This window comes from Corvus kubaryi, unplaced genomic scaffold (genome assembly GCF_017639235.1).
Source record: "Corvus kubaryi isolate FWS band 111438036 unplaced genomic scaffold, C.kubaryi_AGA036_p1.0 65465, whole genome shotgun sequence".
Classification (NCBI taxonomy): domain Eukaryota; kingdom Metazoa; phylum Chordata; class Aves; order Passeriformes; family Corvidae; genus Corvus; species Corvus kubaryi.
In genome coordinates this window covers 1-25,345 of record NW_024582023.1, presented here as the reverse complement: position 1 = coordinate 25,345, position 25,345 = coordinate 1, and the positions used below count along the sequence as shown (strand labels likewise).

General features: G+C 37.5%; 1 protein-coding gene across 6 annotated transcripts in view; it reads left to right on the top strand.

Annotated features, from left to right (window-relative positions):
- LOC121673500 (ubiquitin carboxyl-terminal hydrolase 34) overlaps positions 1-25,339 on the top strand; it is a 91,381-nt gene extending 66,042 nt beyond the window's left edge. Inside the window, exons 31-58 of one of the 6 annotated variants that reach the window (XM_042046839.1) lie at positions 281-403; positions 520-603; positions 928-1,014; positions 1,834-2,034; positions 3,415-3,476; positions 4,626-4,666; positions 6,375-6,499; positions 7,576-7,728; positions 8,402-8,530; positions 9,013-9,068; positions 9,171-9,291; positions 10,818-11,001; positions 14,094-14,257; positions 15,270-15,335; positions 16,704-16,850; positions 16,940-16,996; positions 17,093-17,170; positions 17,855-17,949; positions 18,910-19,082; positions 19,390-19,543; positions 20,349-20,427; positions 21,294-21,347; positions 21,443-21,538; positions 22,465-22,529; positions 22,626-22,701; positions 22,799-22,846; positions 23,221-23,352; positions 24,489-25,339. In XM_042046839.1, coding sequence (XP_041902773.1) covers positions 281-403; positions 520-603; positions 928-1,014; positions 1,834-2,034; positions 3,415-3,476; positions 4,626-4,666; positions 6,375-6,499; positions 7,576-7,728; positions 8,402-8,530; positions 9,013-9,068; positions 9,171-9,291; positions 10,818-11,001; positions 14,094-14,257; positions 15,270-15,335; positions 16,704-16,850; positions 16,940-16,996; positions 17,093-17,170; positions 17,855-17,949; positions 18,910-19,082; positions 19,390-19,543; positions 20,349-20,427; positions 21,294-21,347; positions 21,443-21,538; positions 22,465-22,529; positions 22,626-22,701; positions 22,799-22,846; positions 23,221-23,352; positions 24,489-24,602 — 2,964 coding nt within the window. In that variant the 3' untranslated portion in view covers positions 24,603-25,339. Of the gene's footprint in view, positions 1-280; positions 404-519; positions 604-927; positions 1,015-1,833; positions 2,035-3,393; positions 3,477-4,625; positions 4,667-6,374; positions 6,500-7,575; positions 7,729-8,401; positions 8,531-9,012; positions 9,069-9,170; positions 9,292-10,817; positions 11,002-14,093; positions 14,258-15,269; positions 15,336-16,703; positions 16,851-16,939; positions 16,997-17,092; positions 17,171-17,854; positions 17,950-18,909; positions 19,083-19,389; positions 19,544-20,348; positions 20,428-21,293; positions 21,348-21,442; positions 21,539-22,450; positions 22,530-22,625; positions 22,702-22,798; positions 22,847-23,220; positions 23,353-24,488 lie in introns of those variants that run through there. The other 5 variants (XM_042046843.1, XM_042046841.1, XM_042046842.1 and 2 more) reach the window with 5 other exon arrangements.
- Positions 25,340-25,345: the final 6 nt, after the last annotated feature.

Genomic DNA, 25,345 nt, shown 5'->3' with positions numbered 1-25,345 from the left:
CAAAATTTTGGTGGAAGTTACAGTTCAGACTGTAACGTTTGCTTTCCTCTAGTTTAAAGTTGTGTGTATGTTAGCTTGCAGTAATGTTGCCTTTTCATTATTCAAATTGTTAATCATGTATAGAAATATGCTTGGAATTGTCTAATTTCAGATAACAGATGAAATTAAACCCCAAATAATTTGTCCATGCCACTTGAAAAATCTTCTGCCTTAACTTTTAGGTAATCAGCATTACATATAATTGTGTTAATTGTTTTCTATCTTTTTTTGCTCTTTTAAGGGTAATGATGGCTTTAGCTGGAAGGACCTTCTGCGAATAAAAAGTGCCCATAAACTTTTGTATGCCCTGGAAATTATTGAAGCTTTGGGAAAGCCCAACAGGAGAATAAGACGTGAATCCACGGTAATTTTCTTGCACAGAATATCTGTGTTCCTCTGAACCAACACATATATCAATGATTTATTTTATAATATTATCATTCTTTAGCTGTTTTTACAATTAATCTTGTTTATCTTTAGGGAAGTTACAGTGATCTTTACCCAGACTCAGATGATTCAAGTGAAGATCAAATAGAAAACAGTAAAAACACGTGGAGCTGCAAGGTTTGTTTTTCCTACAGTATTCTATGATACTTAAGACAGTTTTTCATGGGAGATATAAAATAAAAACCCTTTTAAAACATCATCTATCTTAAAGTTTCTTATCTCAAATTTAGGGATAACATTTGCAAATTTTTCTGTGTTATCAGGCCTGTAAATTTGTCGCAGCCATGTACAATTATTTCGCTTGTTTTCATGAAATATCCAGCTGACTAGTTTATAATTTATTTATTCATTAATTTACAAAGCTTAGGTTGGTATCTAACTGATCGTAGTGACATTTCTGTGTCTGCTTCATCTCACATTGGTTCCATAATATACTTACAGTTTGTTGCTGCTGGGGGGCTCCAACAGTTACTGGAAATTTTCAATTCTGGAATCCTAGAGCCTAAAGAACAGGAATCGTGGACTGTGGTAGGTCTTTATTCACCCTTTCTCTCCAGAAGAATATTCCTGTTATTTGTAAAGACTTTTAATACTTTGACCCTTTGTTACAGTAATTTTTTTGTTGTGAAATGGATTCATTCTCTGATTGAAGCCACCAGAGTCTATGCCAGTAGCATTTGTTTTTTGAGTATTTTATATTCCTGGAAGAGTTTATTTAAAAGAATAAAGTGTGTGTGTGTGTGTGTATATATATATATACACACACACACTTCTGCTTTTTTATGTTTTAAAATCACCCTTCCTGTTTTTCTGTGTAGTTGGGGTAGATCATGGAACCTTAGAGGGACAAAAACCCAGGTTCCTTCCTCAGGAATGATTGCAGCTGCATTGCTGTTACAATAACAGATCACACTTTTTTAAAGATTCAAAAGTAGGCAAACAAGAACGGAATACTTTATTTTTGCTCTTTTTTTTGCTTATTTTAGGGAAGGTTGTTATTTGGAAAATTATTTATTATAGTCTGTATTAAAAGCAGTGATCTGTTAATTATCTTTCCCCTGAAGAGGCCAAGAAATACCATTTTCCCTTGCTGTCAGTGAGACAATTAGCACAGTGGCTGTGGTGTTAAAAGACACTTCTCAATAATGAGCGTGATTATTAGTCATTCTTACATAATGTCTTTTTCATTATTATTCTGTCATAGTTTGAGCTAAATCCAATTTACTTCTGGTTTTTTATCCCTTATACCTTGCTGAAGCTTTCAGTTGCAAATTCCATAGTAGGCATTGAATTATGTGTAAAATAAATCCCTCAAAACTCAAGATTTCATTTCCTCCTTCTTCCCAGTGGCAGCTGGACTGTCTTGCTTGCTTGCTGAAGCTGATCTGCCAGTTTGCAGTCGATCCCTCAGATCTGGATTTGGCTTATCACGATGTCTTTGCCTGGTCTGGGGTAGCAGAGAGCCACAGGAAAAGGACGTGGCCGGGCAAATCCAGGAAGACAACGAGTGACCACGTGAAGGGCCTTCATATCCCTCGTCTGACAGAGGTAGGAGACAGACAGAGGTTCTGTGAGCTTTACAAAAGGACTCTTTTTCTGAAAGAGTAAATGTGAAGTCCTCATTTTAGTGTAAAATACTGTAGTGGAAAAGGTAGTAGGACTAATTCATATCAGTAATGTTAATTGATACCCTACTTGTTCTCTAAAAAAGTATTTTAATAGCTTTAAACCTGGCAACCAAAAGGTGTTTTGGTGATTGGTGAACACATTAATTGGGAATTCAGAATTCCAGTGCTTTGTCCCTGTTTCTTAGATTTTGTTTCCTAAATTGGTCAGTCTTTTTTTACAGTAACATATTATTATTAACCTATGCTAGCATGGTTATAACACGAGCTGTCCTCATCCTCGCTAAATCCATTTTGGATTCCTTTAGTAAATACTAAAATAACTTCATTAGAGGTATCTGAGTGAGTGTATGGTGAACTTACCTGCAGCTGTAAACCTTCCTGCCAGATTCCTGCATGCTGATTCCCTAAAGCAAGCCAAGCACATGGAATATTTTGGCATCAGGGAAACATTCACCGTAAATCGACTTTCTTGGGCCCAGGACCAGCTGTGACTGCCAGAAAGTGCAGGTCTGAACTCTGAGCTGGAGCCAAACTTCCCGTTTGTTATACCTGGAAAGACCTTAACCATTCTATTAATGTCAGCCATTTCTGACAAAACAAATCCCTAAATCACCAGGGCTACTGTCATACAGGGAAGTTATCAAATGTATTAAATTTTTAACATGTAAATGCTGCTGTCGGTTTCTCTAACTGGTTTTAAATTTTTAATTGTCAGTTGATTAATATTTTTGATTGCAGTGGATTTGATATTTAAATATTTTAAGGTTTTCTTCAGACTTGAAGTTTAAAATTCTGTGTAGTCTGTCAGGTTCTCTAAAGATGAATTGTTTAAGTGAATGTGTAGTCAATAAAATGTGTTGATCACAGAGATAGGCAAAATGTATGTGTCCAACCTCATCCTCAACCCTGTCTCCTCAAGCCTAAGGTTTTTAAAAGGCAGTGAGTAGTTTATGCTTTAAAAAAAATACCGTGTTTTTACTGGAAGGATTGAATAAATGGTTGATTTTCCTATTCAGTTGCATTGTCTTTCTTAGAGAAACAGAAATTTTAGCATCTAGACCTAGTCAGTGAAACGTGGGATTTTAGCTGTGCTTTAATAAAAACAGTTAATTGTTAACTGTGAAGATGCTGTGATTTGCCTTTGGCTCTTCCTCTTCTGCACAGGTGGGTTTATTTAGATTCACACAGTGTGTATAATTGAAAAACAGATCAAAAAGCTTGTTGTTATATTAACTTGTTTTTTTTTTTTTTTTTTTTCTTTTGACTTCAATTTTTAAAGGTGTTTCTTGTACTTGTCCAGGGAACCAGTTTGATTCAGCGACTTATGTCAGTTGCTTATACATATGACAACTTGGCACCTAGGTACAATATTTTTTTATTTTTGTGATAAAGCTGATCGAGTGTGCACATTTTCATCGCTGCTTTAGTTCACAAGTCCAGGGCTCTTCCAGCTGTGGTCCCTATTGACAGCCACATCAGAAATTGATTCCAGAGGCTGTAGACTTGCTTTTCTTAGTCACCTCCTGTGGTTATCCTGCCCTCAAAGCAGTGTGGCGCAGAGGAGAGGGGTGAGAACTCTGTGGTGAGGGTGTAAGGCATGGCTATATCACCTATATATGACATGCTTTTGTAAATTCTCATGCCAAAATCCCTTCTTCATTTTCTCCGGAGCATTCTCAATTTCAAGGCAGCGTAAAGGAGAAATTAAAATAAAAATTCACTTTTATGTTGCTTAGTCATCTGCCAGTTTTGACTTTATTTTTTTCATCCTGCTGAAATTACTGTTTTAGCCATTGTGCAGATACTGAAGGCAAAATTTTACCTATTGGAGATTTTGGTCCCGTTGCCTTTTTGTCCTGAGAAAAGCAATTCTGTGTAATTGACTGCATTGTGGCAGTCAGTCTGATGCTGGGAGGTCAGATTTTTGTTACGTTGGTGTTGTAGAATTGATTCCAAGTGATGGATAGTGTGCTTTACCATATTTTTAGAAGATTGTTAAGGACATTCAGAGCATTTCCAGTCAAGTCTGCAAGTGTGCTTAACTTCGACCAATAGTTGAGTTGCAGGAATAATTTTAAGTATATATGCAATGGTTTTGGTTTCATAACCTTTTATTGTAATTAATAAAAATGTAAGTAAATAAATATAAGCATTAAATGTTTATTCACAGTGTGGTTTCTTTAGAAGAAAACTAGATGTCTTCTGTGTGGGTCAGTTCTTAGCGCTGTTTGACATCTCTATTTTGGATAAAATAAAGGGACTGTGGGTACTTCTCCTTGACTTTTAATCTTGTAGTTAGTAAAGCTTTATGGGGGTGACTTGAAGGTTTTCATAGTTTTATTATTGTTGCTAATTTTGAATACTGCAAGAAATGAATCCTTTTAAGATGTGTAATTTTCCGAGTGGTTACTTAAGAGTAACTGTGTTGTGCCTGTGTGTACTTGTATTTCTAAGTGATAATCTGTTACGTTCTGTGATAAAGTTCAAATGATTTTCCCTTCTTCCCATCAGGGTGTTGAAGGCTCAGTCTGATCACAGGTCAAGGCATGAAGGTCAGTGCTGCAAACCAGCTGTGTCAGGACCTAATAATAGGGACAGCAAATTGATGATGATAATAAGCTATGGGTTTGATTTATTCCACCATTAGAATGATGGAAAATTGTGTTACTCCAAGGAAATAGCCATGGTTTCTGAGTGAAATCCGGTCTGGGTTTTTTCTGGCTTAAATCCAGTCCGAGTTTTCTCCCCAGTCTTGATTTAGGGTGAAGTCCGGTCGTGGTTATTCCCCGATCCACTTTCCAGGCGAAATCCAGTCCGGGTTTCCCCCCCGATCCTGACTTTGTGTGAAATCCGGTCCAGGTTTTTCCCTGAGCCACTTCCCAGGGGAAATCTGGTCCGGGTTTTCCCCCAGCAAGTTTCCCAGAGAATTCCTGTCTGGGTTTTTCCCGATCCTTTTTCTGGCTGAAATCTCGACTAGGTTTTCCCGATCCCCTTTCCAGGCTAAATCCTGTCTGGATTTTCCCCCACTCTTTCTCCCAGCCCTGATCCCCAAACTTTATATCAGACTTGGAAGGGAGGAAATTCAGTTTTATTTTAGAAGTGAAGCTGGGGCAGGGGTTGGAAGCATCTCACATCCAGTGAGTTTTTCCATGGGCAGCAGCTGCTTCCCTCTTGCCTAACCATTCGTGCTTGGGCTTGTGGCAGAAACTCCATGTGAGAATTTTCAGCCCAAGTGGCTTCAATGAGAACAGCAAATGCAGACAAATCCCATACAGCACTTCATCCTGCATTAGTAACCAGTGGCAGAGGTATCCAGGCAGGGTCCTATCAAAATGGAACAGTTTGCAAAGAAGAAAATACGAAATTCAGGTGGAAGTTAAGGAGAAGATGAGGGGGCTATCAAGAATAAACTCTTGCTGCACTGGAAAAGTTGAAATTAGACTTGATTCCAAGAGCAGCTTTCTTTAACCTGCCAAGAGAAGCAGCTTCCTTGGCAAGACAGGTGGGATCCTATCCCATAAAAAGTTGTCCTAGACACCCTTGGACACATCTGTAATTTAGTGTTCCTGCCTTGTTTACTTGAACAAACCCCAGCAGTTGCTGTCATTGGGTGCGTCTGTGCCTGGGCTCCTGCTGCTGGCAGTTTCTCTCCTCTAATTAAAGATGAAGAATGGTTTCTCCGTTGATAATTCCGTTAAAAAATGGGGTATTTAGAAGTGTAGTCCTTGAAAGCATTATTGAAACTTGAAAGTCCTTGAAAGCCTTATAACCAGAGGAGAGGTGACACTGGATGGAGTCTGAAGCACTCCAAAATACTCATTTCTTGCTCTAATTTCCTTACAAAGATGCTACCTCAGAATTTTCAAAGTTACTTGGGGGCTGCGAGATGATTGAAATGGAACTTCTGTGTGAGGCAACACAAATGTGGCCCCGGAAATTAGTACAGAACAGGAAATAAGTGTGAAGATGTGATGCAAAGCACCAGCTCACTGGTTAAGAAGTAGAGATGCAGGAAAGGGTTGTGCCCCTTACTGGTAATATTTAGTCTGATTAAATGGTCATCATTAATACAGAGTCAGTATTTAATAAGCATGTTGGTAAAACTCTTGAGTTTAGGTTGTATCCTGTGTGCCTGGGCAAGATTTGGTCTTGCCTGTTAATATGACTGAAATAAATGTCATTTGGGCTGGAGTGTGCAACCCTTCCACCCAAAAAGCCTTTGCTGTTACTTACAGTGGCATTTCTCTCTTCCTCTTTCAGTCACTCACTATTCCATGTGGCTGTTGGTGAGCTGGGCTCACTGCTGCTCCTTGGTGAAATCCAGTCTGGCTGACAGTGACCATTTGCAAGACTGGCTCAAGAAACTCACCCTTCTTATTCCAGAGGTATGGGAGAGGGGAGGTTGTTGCATTCCTAATTAGTGCCATTAGCTTTGGTTTGCCATTAAATTCAAGACATGTATTTTCCTGCTGAAAGTGGCAGGATCTGCCTCAGGTACTTGCAGTGCTGTGTAAGAAGTGATCATTGTAAGGTGGCACATCTGTGGTCGATGGCAGACCATGTTATGAATTCTCACCTTTGTTCTTGGCTTGTGTTTGAAGGCCATTCTTTCGTAGTAATTTGTTAAAATTCCTGGGTAATTTGTTGAAATTTCTGGGTGATGCCACCTGACTTGAATTAGCTTAAATGTACTTCCCCCCCTTACATTTTCACGTTATTTTTAAAATTATTATTTATTTTGCTCTACTTAGAATCACAAAATGAGGTGAATGAGAATGGATACAAAAATCTTTGTCATGGCCAAACCTTTGTCTAGCTTTAAGTAATTCTTTCTCACATAATAAAGGCTTAAAAATTGCATCAATATATTCACAGTAGATAATTTTTGTATTTACAAGTGGTTGCTTAAAGGTGCAATGTGGGTATGAAGTGATAATTCTTATCTGTTGCTTTATTACTCAAGCACAGGAAAAGCTTACAGGCTGACTCCATTTAAAATCCCTGGAGATGAGAGAGTGCAAACTTCCAAAGCTGGGTTAGAGATAGACTGTGGGTATTTTTCTTAACAAAAGAAAGAAGAAAACAATTCTTCTAGTGAAATTAAATTAATTAATTGTTAGGAATGGGTAAGGGTAAATTCAGGATTCACATAGATTTCCTTGATTTGCCAGATGGGATATTTTCTGTTCTAGTCACTGTAATCTTTCCTGTAGAAAATACGTAACTCAAGAGACACAGGGCATGGACAAATCATCGTTTTAGTTAGAACAATATATTTTACATTTTTCTGTAAGCAATTTAAATGCAATTTTAATTTATAATAGCTGTTTTTAGAAAGACACATTCTACTCTGATAACCTCATAGATGAGAGGAATTAATGTACCTATGAAAGGAAAACACAGAAAAGAAAAAATCTTCCAAATAACGTGGGTAATCATTTAATTTTGTGATTTTTCCTAGACTGCTGTTCGCCATGAGTCTTGCAATGGTTTGTACAAATTATCTCTCTCTGGCCTGGATGGGGGAGACTCAATCAATCGCTCCTTTCTGCTCCTGGCTGCATCAACCTTGCTAAAATTTCTCCCTGACGCTCAAGCTCTGAAGCCAATTAGGGTAAGAGTTTAAGAACTGACAAAGCTTTATCAAAGATATAGTTAAATATATTTTTTAATATAAAAACTAAAACTGGTAGCACATTATCATTATGTCTGACATGCTGTTTCAGATACACAGAGATAATAAGGCTTCTGGTTTGGATGTTTCCAGAACCTTTCCAAAAGTGGATAAACTGTGACACTGCAGTAATTTACAGCTTAGCTGTGCCTGGAGAAATGCAGAGCAGCTTTTAGAAAGTGCTCTTGTTCTTGAATTTCAATGTCCACATAACAGATATTTTTAAAAGAGTTAAATTAAAACACTCTACGGAAGATTTTGCAATATTTATCTCATTTTCAGAAGAGTTTAAAATTAGATCTGTATTAACTAATATTGAAATCAGCCCAAGTTCTTCATGTTTTGTCCAGTTGAATCCTGAATTTTTGTGATCTGCTGTGGGTGGGATGAACTCCACACTATTCTATAAATTTTTTACAGGTCTGGCAGATCATCCTGACAATTTTTCAAGAAAATTAATAACTATTGCAGAAGAAAAATAGAGCACACACAGTTACCATTGTAAAATACTTTGTTCTTATACCTTAGAGACTTGAAGAAAGTAATATTCTTCTAACACAGTTACTGGCTTCGATGTGTTTTTTTAATACAGTTATTTTGTCTTGTACTTCAGAACAAAAGCAATTTCTTTCTACAGATAGAGGATTATGAAGAGGAAACTGTGCTGCGCCCTGGTTGTAAGGAATATTTTTGGCTGCTGTGCAAACTGATTGATAACATCCATGTCAAAGATGCAAGTCAGGTAGGTTTGCTTTGCATTCATACCAATGTTTATTTCTTTTTAATTTGTGTCTTCAGACATTTTTTCTTAAGATACGGTGAACTGCTGTGATCTTTCCCATCTCCCAGCTTTCCCTACTCTGATGTGCATTTAGTAGCTCTTGGAAGCTTCAGGTAGTGATTCTGTGGAGTCGAGAAAGGGGGGTTGTTTAACACACAGAGAAGGTGAACTTAGTTGAAGGTCACAGACATGGGAATACTTTAATTATCTGTGAGATTCACTGCTGATAATTTCAGTGTGTTCCTAGGAGGAGCTAATCAAGTATTTGATTAAAGCTGAAAGAGTTAAATTCAGTTAACAGCCACTTAGCAGAAGTTAGGAAACTTATGTTTGACAATGAGTTTTAATTATCTCTGGTTTTCTGTGTGCAATAATAAAATTTCCTCCAAAAGAAGTCCATAATTATTTCCCTTTTGTATTCCATTTTCTTTATTTTGAATCAGACAACCCTGCTTGATTTAGATGCACTGGCGAGACACCTTGCTGACTGCATTCGGAGGTGAGCTTTGCCCACAGCAATTCCACGTGTAATTTGCGTTGTATTTATTGTTAGTGGGGCAGAGTTGTGACATTGCTTCTCTCTCTCTGTGTGCACATACAGCAGAGAAATCCTTGACCATCAGGATGGTAACATAGAAGATGATGGGCTCACAGGACTGCTTCGCCTCGCAACCAGTGTTATTAAGCACAAACCACCCTTCAAATTTTCTCGGGAAGGCCAGGTGAGAAGGACACTAAGAGATCAAAGGAGTGCCTTTTTTTACCACATTTTCATTGCAGGGCTCAATATGTGAAAGTACATCATATTTCCAGCCTTAGGATGATGGACAAACCTATACGTATATCTTTCTAACTATATTTAATTCCAGAATAGAGTTCTTATACCCCTGAAGTTTTATTTATTTTCATTTATTATCTTTAGGTGTCTTTACTATTGATCAGCATTAACTGGTTTCAGTCCTTAAGCACAGCTGGTTTTGACTGAATCCTGGGACAGTTTGATCTAAAAGTAACATTTAAGCACCACATCTGTGCAGTGGCAGAGATCTGTTACAAGGATATTACATTCCACTTGTGCTTGTAAGGTGGGAGAGTGGTGAGGCAGGGGAGGTTGCTAAAAAACTTTTCATTTTGTTTTTGAGAACTACATTGTCTTTAAAAAAGCAAATTGTGTGTAAAAACTGATTCAGACGGATGGTTTTTTCTGTAGACTGTACAGAACTTATTGGGCCTTCAGTGAGGTTTGAACTGAAAAGTAGGCCCTGGTGTCTAATGATATTGTTTATATCTTGTCTGTTTATTCTGTTACCGTAAAATGGCCCTGAAGGTCATTTGATTGTCCAAATGTGACATTGCTGACAGCATTTTAAAAGGCTGCTCCTGTAGTTCTACTGGATATTTTACTTCTGGAGAGTTTGCAGATTAAACTAGAGTAAGAATTCAGTTCACAGAGGGCAGCGTCGGGGAGGATGTGCAAATTGAAAGAGGTGTTTGTAAAGGTCAGATTTATGTAGCTTGGATGTATGGAAAGCTGAAGAAGAAAGGAGAGGGGAAAGCTAAGTAGAAAGGAGTGATGCTATCCAGAATCCTAAAGCACATGGTGAGCATGGAGTGTATCACAGGGAGGCCAGCAATGTGCAGTGATGAATGTGAGCAGAGCAGTGTCCACAGCAAACTCCTCAAAAAGAGTTTGGCTTTACTGAGGGAAAGGGACTTAGTACCTTTTCTAAAACTAAGTCTTCATCTAGTATTAATTTTTTAAATTGTGTACAATTAAGAGCACTTGTTAACTGCGAAGTACATGAGTGAAGAGGTTTGTGTCCTGGTCAGTGCAATAGAACAGGACTGTGAAATCACCTTGCTTCCCTCTGGGCAATTTCAGTGCAAAAATTTACAGTGAAGTGTAACAGCTGGATTGGCAGCTTGTGTTCTACAAATGGGGGAAGAATTCTGTCCCTTTTTTTTTTTTTCTGTGTAGAAAAGAGGTACCCAAGTTCAGACAGCTGCATGTCTCTTTTAGTGTATTATCTGGCATGGTGAAGATAAATAACAGTGTGAAATATGTGTTCATTATCCAAAGGCAGCCTGACTTGGTGCAGCAGGGCTTTGTGCATGAGACAGGTCTGGAAAGTTCTGCATGGTAGAGGTCTGGAAAGTCTGCAGAAGTTCCTAGAAAATTGTTAATACATGATTTATCTTTGAAGAATACATTCAAGATGCTAAATGTGCCAATTTAACTGTTTTCCAGGAGTTTCTGAGGGACATCTTCAATCTCCTGTTCTTGCTGCCCAGTCTGAAGGACAGACAACAGCCAAAGTGCAAGTCCCACTCCTCCAGGGCTGCCGCTTACGATTTGCTGGTGGAAATGGTGAAAGGCTCCGTGGAAAACTACAGGCTGCTCCACAACTGGGTCATGGCACAGCACATGCAGTGTAAGAACCTTAGTTACACACAGCTTTGGAGTGTTTTGTGGCCACTAACACTGCTCTGGGAATTCCACTTTATAGCTCTGCTATTTATCCCCCATTACCTGGGGTAGTGTCACACAAGTGTTGGCATCTTTTGCTCCCCTACCAAATCAAATCCCGTAATAATTTCCATGTCACCTGTTCTTAAATGTGGGTTATTTAGAGCGTGTGGGCCTGTTAAATGACACATGCACACAGGTAGCATTGGATTTTACATGTATCATCCTCTTGTGCTGGATTTAATTTCTCTTTCTCCTTTCTAACGTGAAGAAACATGGAATATCTCTGCACAAACCAAAGTGTATAAACCACACTGAGGTACTGGGATTGTGCTGGCTGTGAACAGCACTGTGATGTTTTCAGAGTGTGATAGCATTGTAGTTGACTTCAGTCTGTACCCAGATATCTGCATAAAGCAGTTTAGCTGTGCCTCTTGGCTTCCATGCTTCCTGCCTTTTGGAACCACAATTGCTATATATAATATGGAAATCACCAAAATTTGGAGTTAGTTAATATTTTATCTTTGATTTGCAAATCCTCAGTATGCATTTTTAGCTTGCTAGATTTCCTTTCACATGCCTGGTTTAAATTCCTGTAACCTGAGGTTCTGTAATTTATTATAATCTATGGAATTGATTTTAGTGCCTTACAATTCAGGAAGCAAAAGAGAAATCTGATCATAATAATGCTTTGTGTTCTATTCTCATATGCCTGGGGCCTTCCAAGGGCTCCTGTGCTCAGAAGAAATATTATGAAGAATATATTTTATGAAAATATTGGATATTTATGTTTGCTCTGAGCACATTATCTGCTGCTGAGGTTGTCTGTATCTCTCCAGGTGCAGTCATTCATTTTTTACAATCAGTGTTTTCCTCACTCCAAATCTCAGTAATTCCTTGGTGTGGAAGTTTTCTGTACCATTTACCACAGTTGTTACTTTCTTCCAAACACTCTTCTGTAGGTTGTTTGTTGCATCCCAAGTTCTCCAGAGCCGTCTGCTCTGTGCTCCTGCTCCATATCCAGTGTTTCTCACTTGCATGGATGTTAATTTTGTTACAGCTGACAGAGTGCTGTTGTCTCTGTGATGTGCACCCAACACAGGACTTGTGATTCCATTGATGAGATCCAAAGATTGTTGAAACTGGGGTTTTCCACTTCGTTATCCCTGTAATCTTTCTAGGTTCCAAAAATCTTAGTCTTAGACCTATCTCTCCATTCTTAGGAGAAACATTAAGGAAAGCATTAGGAATTTCCATCCTGTCTTTGGTTTTAATGTGTTTTCTTAACAGAGAGAGCTCACAATTCATTCAGGTTGTTCTTACTGAAGAGTAGATATAGATACCTTCAGTTGTTCATAAAATTTCATGCAGTGTTTTGGATTTTGGCTTCTTTAAAGACTGATAAAACCCTTTAGTTCAAAGAGCAGGTGCTTTGCTTTCCAGCGAGGTTAAGATCATGTCTGGTGGTATGGATGGAGCAGGAGCATCATCAGAAGGTGGAATACAGAGCAATGCACAGTCATTCTGAGGAAAAATTGAGCTTCATTTTGCTTAAAATGGAATATGAATATTGCAAATTTGGTTTCAAGTTTCCTCATCTCTTCCTGAGAAAAAGCTGGTTTCTGTAACAACAGAGAGGAATAAAGGAGATAGACATCAACGAGCCTCAAATTTGCATTTCTAGTTAAGATCCATATGGAAGACGGAAAAACTTTATTACACAAATGAAGACAGTCACTTAAAAAACCCCAGGGTTGTCCTGAGAAAATCCTTGTCAAATTCCTGAATGCTCTCTGTCAGATGGAAGGAGGTGGAAGATACTCCCAGCTGCTCTGTGAAGTACAAAGAAGTCAACTGATTGCTTTGCAATTCCAGCTTGATGAGCTCTAAGCAGTGATAGATGCTGAGTCCTTGCATCAGAAGGGGTGAATTAGGATGTTGTAATTTAGGGATTGCAGTTAAGGGAGAGAATTTTGGATTCTTCTGCCATGCTGATGACCTTCTTTAGGAGGTGAAACGTGCAGGGGAGCTTTGTTGCAGCTGGCTGACCAGCCCGTGGAACCAGGTTAGCCGAGGTCACACCACTGAGATTTGTTGAAACAGGAGAATTAAACCTCTTTCCTTCCCTCCTTGGAGCTTCAGGGCTAATAGTTGTTTTGATGCCAATGCCAAAATAAAGATTACAACTATTATTTGTTGTGCAACAGAACATCTTGTGGGGCTGGTCTCTGAAGATGTGAGGATGCCAGATAGTTTCCTGAATTTCTATCTGATAGTGTGAATGGAGAAGAATCCTTAATGAGTCTTTCATCTGTGACAAAATAATTAAGGATTTAAAGTTTAAATCTTGAACTCCACGTAGCTTTTGTGGATTGTAAAATAAATAGACTATTTTGGGGAATATTTTTTCCTCTTTGAACATGTACTTCAGTAGAGGTACTGAATTATTTGTGGGACACTGTGTTTTTGGAGAATGGTATTTTTGCGGATGAACAGCAAAGCTGGATGCATGGCAGGTTTTTGTGTCCAAATCCTTGGATACCAAGGAAGATTGTCTGAGCTGGTTACCATCTTCCTGACTGGCAGGTGAGGAGAACTTCCCTATTCTTCTGATTTCTTGACAGCCATATCAGACCAAGGCTGATTAAAGAGTCCCTCAGAACTGCCAAACTTGTGTGGTGCCTCCCTGTGTAAGAAATCCATCGCTACATCTGGTATGAAATACAGGAGACTAGAAAGCTTAGAGGGAAAGAAAATGGCTTTCTCAATCTGATTCACGTGTTGCTTTGGGGAGAGCGCAGCGAGCCCCTTGCAGGCCAGAGTTGTGTGACAGGAAGGCTGCTGCTCTATCTAAAGATTTAAAAGATTTTCCTGAGGAATATATAATCCATTTTCCTTAAGATCAGGCACAGTGTGGCTCGTGCCTGTGAATGAACAGTGCATAACCAGGTGACATTTTGTTAGTGTGAGGATCAAGCTTTTCATTGTATTTCTGTTTTTGCATATTGCACTTTGAATTGATTGTTTTCCTGCCTGTGTGCTTCCTGTTTCTCACAGCTTCCCATGCACCTTACAAGTGGGATTATTGGCCACACGATGATGTTCGTGCTGAGTGTAGGTTTGTGGGTTTAACCAACCTTGGAGCCACGTGTTACTTGGCCTCCACTATTCAGCAGCTGTACATGATCCCAGAGGCTAGACAAGCGATTTTCACTGCAAAGGTGAGTGTGGGGCTTGGACAGAAATTTACATTTAGAGTCAGTGCAAATGCTGAAAAAATACAGATTTACTTCTAAGACTTACTTCTAGATAAAGAATATTTCCTCAGCAGTTAATTTGCTTTTTGTTCAGTTGGGTTCTTTTGCTGGTGTCTGAAGTGATTTTTTTCTTAAATATGTGATGTGGTAGGTTCTTAAGGTGGCACTGAAATAAAATGTTCTAAAAGTCTTATTTCTGTTGCTTTCAACTAGGTTGATTCAGGTTTGGGTTTATGTGAGTTGTCTGTTGTTTCTTAACTGCTGGTTTGCCATTTTGGTAACAAATGTTTTTTTCATGAATGTTTATCAAGTCCCAGAGTGTGTATCTCATGCTACCGGAAGTACAGCAGGTGCTGTAAATTATCATACATTGGTTAACTTCCAGAAATGCAGTATTTTTAGCTCTTTATTGTAACAGAGAAAGCATCATTTTGGTCCCTGACATCAGCAGGGCAGATAGAATGGGTGAAACACCCTCTCTGGCAGTGACCTCATCATTTTCTGTTATTGTTAATTGCTGGTACTTGTCACTTAACTTCTGGAGATTCCATTTATAAATGAAAATAAAAAGCTAAATAAGAGAAGCTGCTGGTCTGCTCATGAAATGCATTGTGGAGACGGTTGTTCAGAACCCTCACAATATCTGTGAATTAAAAAAAAATTATTCCAAAACCACTAATACTTTGTAATACTTTCCCAAAAGCTCCTACCTGCAATAAATTCTTAGAAAGTAGAGTTCTTTTTCTCTCAGGTGTAATGTTGACATGCCAAAAAAGGTGTAAAATAAGTATAAAAACAATAAATGTAAGATTATAGACTGTGGGTTCTTGTACACAATCATTTTTCTTAATGGTCCATAATAAAGTAATTGGGTTTTTATTTGAATGTTCCATCTTTTTTTACATTACATTTTAATGTCTGTTTTTGCAAAGTAATAAGCAAAACCATAAGCTCTCCTTTTATTAATTTCTGTTAGTACTCAGAAGATATGAAACACAAGACCACTTTACTGGAACTCCAGAAGATGTTTACATACCTAATGGTAGGTGTGAAAGAGTATTTTAGAAAGTATCCTGTTTTTGAAGAGGGTGGGGAAGGCAAGAAAACCATAGTTGAGACAATGGACCAGTTTGAAACTGGGTAATCGGCTGTATTCTCCCAAGGAAGGATTTGTCTGATTGTTACAGGAGCCCTCCAGGTAGGCCTTTGGGACAGTCCTGCTGTGTCTAGGCCACTTCCCAAACTGATTTTGCTAAACAGTCGATAGAAACTGTCCCTGCCGAAATGACCAGAGTCCTGTGTATGGATTTTAAGTATTTAAGGGGTTCTTTGTGCATAGTTCAGGTGAATCAACAGTATTGAATTACAGAGGTGCTGGGGATGTGGAGATTCCCTGGTGATACAATAAAATACATTCTTTTTATTCACTGCATTTTCCTTGCTCCAATATTTAAAGATTAATCCATTGAAATAAAGTGAAAAGTTGAGATTCCAGGACGAAACAAAATTAAAGCAGTTCACAGGTGTTCACTGCTGTTAAAACACTGAAACAATTCTGAAATAATGAAAAAAACCTGAGGAGAAATGAGTGTCTGGACACTGGTTGTGTGTAAGAAGTTCACAACCACTTTGAAGACAAATGGGGAAAGGAATGTTGACTTGCAATGCCTGCCATGAATCATAGAAATTATTAAATTAGGTGTTCACATAAGTAGAAAATAATCTAGGAACATAAAGTCATACAAAGACTTAGCACTATTTAGATCTTGAAGAAAGACTATTCTGGAACAGGCAATATTTACAGGAGGTACTGTCTTGCTACATGTCCTTAAAAGAAAATAGAGTAAGTAAGTCCTGCATTCCCAGTGTGCAAGGCAGTGGAATGGAGATATATTCTAAAGAACTGCTTTATACTGCAGATTCTTTTCTCTGGCTAAACACATCCTGTTGAAAACTAGATGATAACACAGGGTCTGAATGAGAATTGAGCACTTGGCAGGATTTAAGTCAGCGGTGTCCAGAAATACATAAACACAAGCTGATGTTCTCACATTTTATTTTGTGTCAGAACAGATATGCAGGAACTGCAGGTGTCACATCTTCCGCCAAGCTATTTTATTTTAATGATTCATTTAATGAAGTATTTACTAAATATTTTAATACTTTTTTACTAATGGTGTTTTACTAATTGGTATCACGATAATAGTAATCAATTAGTTAAAAGCTGCTTTGCACTTCATCAGAAACCTTTAAACATTTAATAAACTATCCTGCCTAATAAGCATATTGTATGTAAAAGTTTGTATTTTTAAAAACAGATATTCATATGTGTGTGTGTGGTACATCTGTGTAACTTGAAAATAAAAGGGTTTGTGTTGATTTGGTTTTGTTTGATTTCCTTTATCCAAAGGAAAGTGAATGCAAGGCCTACAACCCAAGGCCTTTCTGTAAAACCTACACCATGGATAAGCAGCCCTTGAACACTGGAGAGCAGAAGGATATGACTGAGTTCTTCACTGACCTAATAACAAAAATAGAGGAAATGTCTCCAGAACTGGTGAGTTATTAAGAGGGAGCAAAAGGGAACTCAAAAACTTACGGGATTTGCTCAAATTTCCTTGACAGAATTTATTCATTCATTCCCAGAAAAACACAGTGAAAAGCTTGTTTGGAGGTGTTATCACAAACAACGTCGTTTCTTTGGTAAGTGTTCCTTTTCTACCCTTGTCTTCTAAAGATTTTTTTTTACTAACTTCTCAAAACAAGTAATTTCATTGCTTTTCTCTTCTGTTTGTTCAGGACTGTGAGCATGTGAGTCAGACAGCTGAGGAGTTCTACACAGTGAGGTGCCAGGTGGCAGATATGAAGAATATTTATGTAAGTAGTGCCAGGCTGAGATGAGTCTCATAGATCTCAGTTACAAAGGGCACAAACCGCTGCCACACGCTTGAAGGTGTCGATGCTTTTTCTGCACTCTAGTTTTGGGGTGTTTACAGGTTGATATTATGAGGCAATTTAGTTTCATCTTCTCAGTGCAGTGTGCTATCAGCTGGGGCCATTTGCCACTGACTGTTGTTTTACAGTCAATAATCACTATTTATTTCTGTTCTAAACATGCTGTGGCCACTTTATGTAGATCTGTAAGTGTCAAAAGATTTAACATGTTCAGGTAGTACTGCTTATTTAGTTAATTTAAAGCTTACACCAGCATGATTCTATGTTTTCAAGCTTTTTAAACAATCATTAATCTCCACCCTTGGAATTTGAATTTAAAGGACTTGAATTCTTTGAGACAGCTTGGAATATTGAGTACCACTTTTATGAGTTGGATCCTTAATTCTGTGTACAGGTTAGGAACTGGTTTTCCTGTCAAACTCTTAGTTCAAGTGTTTGCTCTTCCGTGAAAAATTTTGGGGCCTTTTACCACCTTTCTTTTCATAACTTGTGGAAATGTTAATTAAAGTAAAATTGAAAGAGAGGATTTTGGAAAGCAGGCCATGTAAGCACAAGATAAAAACATCCAAGATAAATGTAAAGTCCTTTTTTGGTTTTTCCATGCAGGAATCTCTCGATGAAGTAACTATTAAAGATACCTTGGAAGGTGACAACATGTACACGTGTTCTCATTGTGGGAAGAAAGTGCGGGCTGAGAAAAGGTGTGACTAAGGAGAAATAAATATTCTTAATGTTTCTTTTTAGTAAATTACTAGAATTACACTTGGAATAACAGTAATCCTTTAGATGGAACAGGACTGCTCTTTCATTCAGTTTATACCCTGTAGGCCTATAAGGATGTGATCCCTGTGCAAATCAGAAATAAGAAGGAAATCAAATTTCCAAAACCAAGAATCTGAAGTATCTTAGCAAAAGATGACAGAAAAATGTCCATGACCTTTTTTAATTAAAAAAAACCCCAGAAATCAGTACCTATTGAAACATTAGTCCTGGGTTTAAAATATTAAATGCTTTCAAAGGTTGGTTACTCATTATGCAGGATAATTGCTTAAGTTTCATCCATCACCCCAAATTTCTTAATTAAAATCATTAGCTTTAAAAATATTTCCATGTTTTGAAAAGTCTGCTAATAAAGAGAGAGTAAATAAAAATGTTATGTTGTCTTTGTATTGCAGCTAACAAATTTCTTCGTTAGAGTTGGAAAGCCTCGTTGTTTTAAATGACATGGGTGAAAGAGTAACTTACTTGAAAGTCATTATTGCAAATTTTATGAGGTTTAATGCAGGAGATGTTCTGCCTTGAAGGTTCTCTTTTGGAAGATAGTAACTCCCTGCAGTGAGGGGATTTGCATTGTCGAATTCATTGACAGCTCATTTTATGATACTATTTTAGAAAACTGGTTCCTGCCGTATGAGTAAATTTGCTGTTTCTCCCAAGGTACAATGACAGCCTAAATAGAATTGTTCAGTGGGCTAAATGTGACCTTCCTGCTGCTGGTCAGTCTGCCCTGCTCTGGGGCACTGTGAGAGCTGGATTTTATACTGATGTGTCTTAGCAACAGATCTCCAATGTTACAGTTGAAATAAATGTTTAAGTTCTCTGTGAAAATACAATTCACCCTGCTAAGGTTTTATAAATCATGGTTATTTCTGATCCTTCAGGGCATGTTTTAAGAAACTACCTCGTATCTTAAGCTTCAACACCATGAGATACACATTTAATATGGTGACCATGATGAAGGAGAAAGTCAATACCCATTTTTCATTCCCTTTACGTTTGGATATGACACCCTACACTGAAGATTTCCTCATGGGAAAAAACGACAGGAAAGAAGGTATGCTCATAAAATGGATTCAGCAAGCTTTGGCTCCTTTATCTGTGTATCACCTTCTGTATACAGAACAGAAGCAAAGAAAATCAAACATAGCTTTAATCAACCTGTATTCCCAAAGTCTCACACTGTGTTTCACATAAGAAAAACAGCCAGTTTTTGGTTTCATATACTGTTCAATTTGAATTAGTCTTAAATTTGTTTTTAAAATATGAGAGAAATTGCAAACAGTTACATACAGTTTGTGGCTGATGTTGAAGTTTGGGTGTTTAGGAAATAACTGATTAAATACTGTATTGAATTATTTCAGGTTTTAAGGAAGATGGTGGATATTTGAAAGAAACAGAGAGTTATGAGTATGACCTGATCGGCGTGACAGTTCACACAGGAACAGCAGATGGGGGGCATTACTACAGTTTTATCAGGGACATTGTCAATCCTCATGCTTACAAAAACAACAAGTGGTGAGCTATGCAATTTATAGTTCCATATTCTTAATAACTAAAGCTTGTTGGCTTTGTTAGGTGCAGTTATATAGGGGGTACATCCTGGAGGTTCCTCTGAGAAGCACAGGATGTTGGACTTTGATAGGTGTCAGGATATTCGTTTATTAGCCTACAAATTAGCATGTTGTAACCAGGAGAGTTGTGTGGTCCCTTGGACACAGGGGTGGCAGGGAATGCTGTGCTGGCCTCACCAGAGCCAGCCTTGCTTCCTGATGGGACTAGATTTGAGTTATTTCAGTACAAAAGATTTCCTAGATTGTCCTTCATAAAATCTACTTGGTACCTTGGATGAGGATCCAGCTGCATTTATGGATGTAGAATTTGGGAAAGGGAAGGGACATGGTCATGGAAAGGAGGAAGGTCCTGTTAGGAGGAGGGTCCTGCTAGGAGACACAAGAAAGCAGGGAACACTCGGCCTGTAATTTTTGGATGTGGTATCTCCATTTCTCACTGGAGCCCTGGAATAGGAGACAAGGTTTCCTCCTCTATTCCTGTTCTCTAGAATAGCTGGAGCATTTTTGAAGCAGGACCAGCTCGTGACCTAATCCCTGCTCCAGTGGGGATCCACAGCAGTACCTCCTTCTCTGATCTTCCTAGAAAGAAGTCACTTTTGGGACCAGATTTTCATTTGCTGGGATCTAAACAAGACATCAGAAATTAATGGGAATATTTCAATCCAAGGAATCATTGGAAGTGCTCATCAGGCTTTATTTGCCCTTAGAGATGAGCAGCAGTTGTTCCAAGGCTTCTTCCTGTCTTGCAGGTACCTTTTCAATGATGCTGAAGTAAAACCCTTCGATTCTGCCCAGCTCGCTTCCGAATGTTTTGGTGGAGAAATGACTGTAAGTTTAACCTGAATTTTTGTCATGTTCAACTCTTAATACCTGTTACAATCTGGTACAATCCAGGTCTTCTATGAGGTTTTAAAAGAAAGCTAAAAGAAGTAGAGTACAGGTATTACTAATGAAGCAAAGTTAATTAGTGAAGTGTCTCTCCAAAGAAGAGGTATTTCTTTACTATATCTGGTTTTTATCATACCATTTTTTCAAGTGTAAAAAAGTGAGTTTGCAGTTAATTTAGGAATCCTTGCTTGGGTGGCTGCTTTGTTCACACCACTGATGAAGGAATAATTACTTCAAGCTGAGGTGTATTCTGGAAAAAAAGAGCATTTTGATCTTTGTCTATGCCTTGTGTCACTGCCTGTGATATCAGTTGGAATATTTTTACACACTATTAATACAAACAATACTCAAATGTTCTCAGGCTGTGCTTGAATCGATCATTATTTACAGCTGTGTACATGGTATAAAGCACATTATAAATAACACAGTATCTTACTAAAGCAATCCTGGGCATTAGACAACGTTTCTTGTCTGGGAAAGGCAATATGCTGAAATAAAATGAAAAAATTCCTTTGTTTGGCAAATGGATAAAATACTTTTCGGTGCCTCTAAAGAAGAGGTGTCAGTGAGATGGATGAGCCAGGAAATTGCTTGGGATGGAGGTACAGTATTGCATAGCAGATTTGAAAATTCAGAAGAGGTCACTATAGAGGAAAAAAAGAAACAAGACTGCTTTGAGCAAGAACTAAACTATCAGCAGCCCTCATAAGTGTCATGAAATAAATGTGCAAGTGAGCTATCACAAGCTGTTAGAAACTAAAGCATTAAAAAGCTTGTAATTAATGGTTTTACTTTCTTCTTGACAGACAAAAACTTATGATTCTGTTACTGATAAGTTTATGGACTTCTCCTTTGAAAAGGTATTTCTCTTCCAAACCCTTGTTCTATGATTATATTTCTGATTTCATGATTTCTCTCTCAAAGCAAAAATTATACAGATGTTTTTTTCTCCAAGACACACAGTGCTTACATGCTGTTTTATAAACGGATGGAGCCTGAGGAGGAAAATGGCAAAGACTACAAATTTGATGTTTCATCAGAATTGCTGGAGGTACAAGTTGATTTGTTTTAACACCAATTTTAAAGCACTCTAGAAGACCCTAAATACATCAGAAATCTGAATAAACATAGGAAAGCAAAAATAATTTAAATCACTGAGATGACAGTCCTTTGTTTTCACTGTCTTCCCTAGGAGATTGTCATGGGATAGGAAGGGAATTAGGATTTACATTTCACGTGAATTTTAGACATTTTCTCATTCTCACCTGTATAGGGAATATATCCCTTTTTACCACCTGGAAAATCCAGTGTCCCTGCTCCCTCTGGCCAGAAGTGTTGTTTCAGCATCTGCCACATTTTAGATTCTTAATTGAAAAATACTCTTCATTCCTAGCCAGCAAATCAGATCATGCTTTTTCCCTTCTCAGTCTTAAAAATATTAATAGATTTTATCAGAGTTAAATGTTAAAACTATATTGCTGTGAAAACCACTCTGAACTGATTTGATCAAAAACATCGCTTTGGAGAGAGGAACAGGGGGACGTGGCATGAAATCCTGTTCTGGTTTGATGATGGAGATTCAAATCTTACTCTTTAGGAATTTATCAGAAGTTCTCAGGGCTCATCAAGCTTTGGGTTAGACTTCAGCTGTGGTTCTTCTTAAACTTGTTGGACCAATTCTCAAAATCTTAGCCTAAAACTCTGAATAATTGAATTGTAAAAATGAGGTCACAGAAAGAGGAGAAGGTTTGAAGCTCTGTTCTGCAGTCCCATGGCAGGCAAAACCAATACTTGCTATACTATGAATAAAACAACTTCGAGCCAGTTCTTTAAACTAAAGTGCTTCCAGAAATAATTTTTCATACAAAAAAAAATTGGTTTTTTTAGCCTTGGCAATCATTTAAATATTTTTAAAATCATGCTTAAGTAGTGAAATAAACTGCTTTCTTGTATCTGATGGTAGCATTTTTTCTTCAGTGGATATGGCATGATAACATGCAGTTCCTTCAAGACAAGAACATTTTTGAACATACATATTTTGGGTAAGTTTTTCTTTAAAAATGTAATATTAATGCTTCTTTTCTTCTTGCAGATTATCATTATTTATTTTAATTAACAAATAAAATTACTGACTCTAGGTTTATGTGGCAGTTGTGTAGTAGCATCCCAAGCACACTACCAGATCCAAAAGCGGTTTCTCTGATGACAGCAAAGGTAAGGGTTTCCAAAGTATCTCATCTTCTATTAACTATTTCCTTGTTGACATTTTAATTCATGCATTCTAAATTAATGGTGCCATTTTTTTTTCCAGTTAAGCACTTCCTTTGTACTAGAGACATTTATTCATTCAAAGGAAAAGGTATTCTATTTACTTGTAAATTCTCATTAAGTAGCTGCATGAATCTAGTGAAAAGCTTATCTGTACTTCTCATTCTACAAGTGGGATTTTGAGCTGTAAAAGTAGCATATATGATGCAAAGTTAGTGTTTAGAATGTCATTTACCACATTTATAGTGAACACTGCACAATGGAATAGAAAATGTATGCGAAAATGTATGGACTGGTATTTTTCTGTAGGTGCAACTTATTATGAGTTCATGAAATGTTTATTGTTTATAAAATGTTGTGTTGTTTATAAGATTTGGTGCTTTACTGAACCACTTAGAAACGTTTAAAGATTATGCTGGAATTCGTTATTTGAAATTATAGTTTTTTCTGTATTTCTTTTCACAGCCTACAATGCTTCAGTGGATTGAACTGTTAACAAAACAGTTTAATAACAGTCAGGCAGCTTGTGAAGTAAGTGACTTAGGAACTCAGCAAAGTACAAACCAACTTTCTATATATTGTTTAACTTTCCTGGAGGTTCGTATCCCTGGAATATTTTGGACTATGAACTACTGTATTTGGTATATTTGTGCTCTATGAGATGAAATTCATCCTGATTACTGCAGATTCTGGGGAGTGACTTAACTTTTATTTGCAGAAACCAATGTTGAGATCACAAGCCAAAATCATTTTGTCACTGGAATAAGAGAGAGCCAGTTGTCACAAGCTCTTGATTTGATTAATTATTATTTGGTTAATTATTGCACAGTGATTTCTGTTTAGATTAAGTCACACAAGAGACATGGAAAGACAAAGAATTTGCTGTGGTCTTGTTGAAAGCAATTTTGAGATACTGAAGAAAAGTTTGATAGTGTTTCTGTGATAATATAAATGTCCAAGGAGCCCAGCACAGACTGTGTCCTGCATTAGACTCATTCAGTAGAAAGGAATATAATCCATTATTCCTTTATAAATTGATTCTAGGTTGATAAATTATGTGACATTCATTATTTGGGTGTACAGTTGTCTCAGTGGGATGTAGTCCTAAGATGTTTGAGTGAAGACATTTAATATAGTAATGAATTCTTGGCTACAATTAAAATAAAAGGAAGAACGTTGATTCTTTATTTTAAACTGTTTTTCCTTGTGACTTGAACAAAATTCTGCAAGTCAGAAGACTGAGCTGTATTATTTGCTGAGTCTGACTTGGAATGAGTCATTCTCTATTAGTTTTATATCTTTTGGGTCTCTGGAGGCCGTGAGGCTTTTCCACGTGTTAAAATGCAGAAGGGATCTAATTTGGGAAGCACTGTCTAATCCTATTACTCTTCTACAAGATCCTTCAGCTAATGCTTTATTGTAAGCATAGTTTTTATTCTGTTGACATCACTTTGCAGGACAAGTGTGTTCTTCCAGATAATTTTCTAATGGTATGCAGAGCACAGGGATAAGAAGATACCAGATATAAAATTATATTGCTGTTTACTGCTATTGATCTTTATTTCTTTATTCCTCCATGCACAGAAGACTTTTAGATTTCCCTTGGATTAAAACTTGCCTATTCCTTAATAATAGTAACATCGATTTCTCTTCAGACTTTAATATCATGCAAAAAAGAAGATTGGACTAGAGCAAGTGTGGAACAAAACTAACACAGTATGTATCTTCTGCAGTGGTTTTTGGATCGTATGGCTGATGATGATTGGTGGCCAATGCAGATTCTAATAAAGTGTCCCAATCAGATTGTGAGGCAGGTAAGAAAAAATGTTCCCTTCCAAGTCAGGTGACTGCTTGACCTGTGACCAGAAGCAGACAATTACAATGGCAGATCCAGTGATTCTGACAGTTTTAGTGAATACCTGTAACTGTCTGATTCTTCTCCATTCTTGCAATGATTTAGGGAAGGTATTTGGCCACGGCAGTGTGACTGTTTGAAACAGCCCCAGCAGAGCTGTACAGTCAGGATCACTAAATCACAATAGATGCAAATTAAGGTTTCTACGACTCCCCCATGATCTCTACAAATCTGAACACTTTACATTAAAAAAATTGGGGGTTTTTCTGAATTAGTTCAACAATAGTTCATCAAGATCCACATTCAGAAGACAAAAAGGAATAAACTGTTTACATTCAGTACTCCTCAAAGCTCCAATTTGAAACTTCTGTAATAAGTTTTTGTGGGTAGAGTTAATTTTACAATATTATGCCACAAAGCTTTGTTAATACCCTTTTCTGAAAATACTTCTTTTTAAAAAAACCCATATTAGTAGCATTTGGACATTGACAAATACAGCTATTAATAGTGTCACAAGTATACTTACTTTCTTTGTAAGTTGCTAAGGTATAAACTTTACAGTTACTTTATCTCAGCCGAATTCTTCAATTGGATTTCTGGTTATTAAAGTGATACTTCCATACAGACTCGTACATCGTTTTTGCATGCAATGCATCAGTGAAGGAATATATTTCATGGGAAAACTCTATGCAAGGTCTTAGGCAAGGTCTGCTCCTCATGAATGCTTTACAAAAT